Source organism: Procambarus clarkii, chromosome 85 (genome assembly GCF_040958095.1).
Source record: "Procambarus clarkii isolate CNS0578487 chromosome 85, FALCON_Pclarkii_2.0, whole genome shotgun sequence".
NCBI lineage: Eukaryota > Metazoa > Arthropoda > Malacostraca > Decapoda > Cambaridae > Procambarus > Procambarus clarkii.
The window spans coordinates 18974771-18978436 of record NC_091234.1 but is presented as its reverse complement, the minus strand read 5'-3'; the positions used below and the strand labels follow the sequence as shown (position 1 = coordinate 18978436).

Genomic DNA, 3666 nt, shown 5'->3' with positions numbered 1-3666 from the left:
GCCGCGTTCTCCAAGGTGGTGGGCCGCGTTCTCCAAGGTGGTGGGCCGCGTTCTCCAAGATGGTGGGCCGCGTTCCTCTAAGGTGGTGGGCCGCGTTCCTCCAAGGTAGTGGGCCGCGTTCCTCCAAGGTGGTGGGCCGCGTTCCTCCAAGGTGGTGGGCCGCGTTCTCCAAGGTGGTGGGCCGCGTTCTCCAAGGTGGTGGGCCGCGTTCTCCAAGGTGGTGGGCCGCGTTCTCCAAGGTGGTGGGCTGCGTTCTCCAAGGTGGTGGGCCGCGTTCTCCAAGGTGGTGGGCCGCGTTCTCCAAGGAGGTGGGCCGCGTTCCTCCAAGGTGATGGGCCGCGTTCTCCAAGGTGGTGGGCCGCGTTCTCCAAGGTGGTGGGCCGCGTTCTCCAAGGTGGTGGGCCGCGTTCTCCAAGGTGGTGGGCCGCGTTCCTCCAAGGTGGTGGGCCGCGTTCCTCCAAGGTGGTGGGCCGCGTTCTCCAAGGTGGTGGGCCGCGTTCTCCAAGGTGGTGGGCCGCGTTCTCCAATGTGGTGGGCCGCGTTCTCCAAGGTGGTGGGCCGCCTGCATGAAGGTAAACCGTCGCTCTACCATCCAACCCAAGTTGTTGAGGAACCAGTTCATCCTTTAGGAAGTTGGACCCAGATTCACGAATTTCACGCCAGATTCACGAAGCAGTTACGCAAGCACTTACGAACCTGTACATCTTTTCTCAATCTTTGGCGGCTTTGTTTACAATTATTAAACAGTTAATGAGCTCGGAAGCACCAGGAGGCTGTTTATAACAATAACAACAGTTGATTGGCAAGTTTTCATGCTTGTAAACTGTTTAATAAATGTAACCAAAGCCGTCAAAGATTGAGGAAAGATGTACACGTTCGTAACTGCTTCGTGAATCCGGGTCCACATTCGTAAGTAAGTGCTTGCGTAACTGCTTCGTGAATCCGGGTCCACATTCATAAGTGCTTGCGTAACTGCTTCGTGAATCTGGCCCCAGGGCGCAGTGAGAGAGATACGACATTGGTGGCCATCCCCGGCACCGTAACCTGTCTCCTGTCGTCCCACCTGTCTCACCCCTGGACCCAGACAGGCCGGGACCAGAGAGAGAGAGGCTCACCATTGGTGCAACTCTCCCACACTTTAATCCAAATCAAGTGCAAGTCATGGTTTGAACCCGGGCCGTGCACCCTCAAGGCCTGTACTCGACTAGTTGTGCTTGCGAGGGGTTGAGCTCTGGCTCTTTGGGCCCGCCTCTCTCAACTCTCAATCAACTGGGATTTTCACACACACACACACACACACGTGAACAAGTTAGGTGAGAAGGTTAGGCTCAGCTGCCAGAGGCCACCAGGTCCCTCCTCGCCCAGACACTTGCTCAGCTGCCAGAGGCCACCAGGTCCCTCCTCGCCCAGACACTTGCTCAGCTGCCAGAGGCCACCAGGTCCCTCCTCGCCCAGACACTTGCTCAGCTACCAGAGGCCACCAGGTCCCTCCTCGCCCAGACACTTGCTCAGCTGCCAGAGGCCACCAGGTCCCTCCTCGCCCAGACACTTGCTCAGCTGCCAGAGGCCACCAGGTCCCTCCTCGCCCAGACACTTGCTCAGCTACCAGAGGCCACCAGGTCCCTCCTCGCCCAGACACTTGCTCAGCTGCCAGAGGCCACCAGGTCCCTCCTCGCCCAGACACTTGCTCAGCTACCAGAGGCCACCAGGTCCCTCCTCGCCCAGACACTTGCTCAGCTGCCAGAGGCCACCAGGTCCCTCCTCGCCCAGACACTTGCTCAGCTACCAGAGGCCACCAGGTCCCTCCTCGCCCAGACACTTGCTCAGCTGCCAGAGGCCACCAGGTCCCTCCTCGTCCAGACACTTGCCAAGCCAGAGGCCACCAGGTCCCTCCTCGCCCAGACACTTGCTCAGCTGCCAGAGGCCACCAGGTCCCTCCTCGCCCAGACACTTGCTCAGCTACCAGAGGCCACCAGGTCCCTCCTCGCCCAGACACTTGCCAAGCTGCCAGAGGCCACCAGGTCCCTCCTCGCCCAGACACTTGCTCAGCTACCAGAGGCCACCAGGTCCCTCCTCGCCCAGACACTTGCTCAGCTGCCAGAGACCACCAGGTCCCTCCTCGCCCAGACACTTGCCAAGCTGCCAGAGGCCACCAGGTCCCTCCTCGCCCAGACACTTGCTCAGCTACCAGAGGCCACCAGGTCCCTCCTCGCCCAGACACTTGCTCAGCTACCAGAGGCCACCAGGTCCCTCCTCGCCCAGACACTTGCTCAGCTACCAGAGGCCACCAGGTCCCTCCTCGCCCAGACACTTGCTCAGCTACCAGAGGCCACCAGGTCCCTCCTCGCCCAGACACTTGCTCAGCTGCCAGAGGCCACCAGGTCCCTCCTCGCCCAGACACTTGCTCAGCTACCAGAGGCCACCAGGTCCCTCCTCGCCCAGACACTTGCTCAGCTGCCAGAGGCCACCAGGTCCCTCCTCGCCCAGACACTTGCCAAGCCAGAGGCCACCAGGTCCCTCCTCGCCCAGACACTTGCTCAGCTGCCAGAGGCCACCAGGTCCCTCCTCGCCCAGACACTTGCTCAGCTACCAGAGGCCACCAGGTCCCTCCTCGCCCAGACACTTGCTCAGCTACCAGAGGCCACCAGGTCCCTCCTCGCCCAGACACTTGCTCAGCTACCAGAGGCCACCAGGTCCCTCCTCGCCCAGACACTTGCTCAGCTGCCAGAGGCCACCAGGTCCCTCCTCGCCCAGACACTTGCCAAGCTGCCAGAGGCCACCAGGTCCCTCCTCGCCCAGACACTTGCTCAGCTACCAGAGGCCACCAGGTCCCTCCTCGCCCAGACACTTGCTCAGCTACCAGAGGCCACCAGGTCCCTCCTCGCCCAGACACTTGCTCAGCTACCAGAGGCCACCAGGTCCCTCCTCGCCCAGACACTTGCTCAGCTACCAGAGGCCACCAGGTCCCTCCTCGCCCAGACACTTGCTCAGCTACCAGAGGCCACCAGGTCCCTCCTCGCCCAGACACTTGCTCAGCTACCAGAGGCCACCAGGTCCCTCCTCGCCCAGACACTTGCTCAGCTACCAGAGGCCACCAGGTCCCTCCTCGCCCAGACACTTGCTCAGCTACCAGAGGCCACCAGGTCCCTCCTCGCCCAGACACTTGCCAAGCCAGAGGCCACCAGGTCCCTCCTCGCCCAGACACTTGCCCAGCTGCCAGAGGCCACCAGGTCCCTCCTCGCCCAGACACTTACCAAGCTCCTAGAGGCCACCAACCACCGCCTGGTGACACTCCAGGTCCCGCGTGGCAGCAAGCGGGGTACATCAGTGAGTATGCCCCAACCATGACCAACTCAGATGACAACAAGGGAAAGCTCTATGAGGACCCCGACATCATCGCTGCACCAGTCCCCAAATCTGGTAAGTTTATTTTCCTCGGGGACGTCGACGCCAGAGTAGGGACAGACTAACACACCTGGGAAGGGGGTCACTGGAAGACTTACACACCTGGGAAGGGGGTCACTGGAAGACTTACACACCTGGGAAGGGGGTCACTGGAAGACTTACACACCTGGGAAGGGGGTCACTGGAAGACTTGCACACCTGGGAAGGGGGTCACTGGAAGACATGCACACCTGGGAAGGGGATCACTGGAAGACTTACACA

At 61.3% G+C, this 3666-nt stretch overlaps 1 protein-coding gene across 1 annotated transcript; it reads left to right on the top strand.

Moving 5' to 3' along the window:
* The first annotated feature begins 866 nt into the window (after positions 1-866).
* Positions 867-3348, top strand: LOC138358724 (plectin-like). The gene is made up of 2 exons (XM_069316887.1): positions 867-878; positions 1411-3348. The coding sequence occupies exons 1-2, from the start codon at positions 867-869 to the stop codon at positions 3346-3348; spliced, it is 1950 nt and encodes a 649-aa protein (XP_069172988.1).
* The last annotated feature ends 318 nt before the right edge of the window (positions 3349-3666 follow it).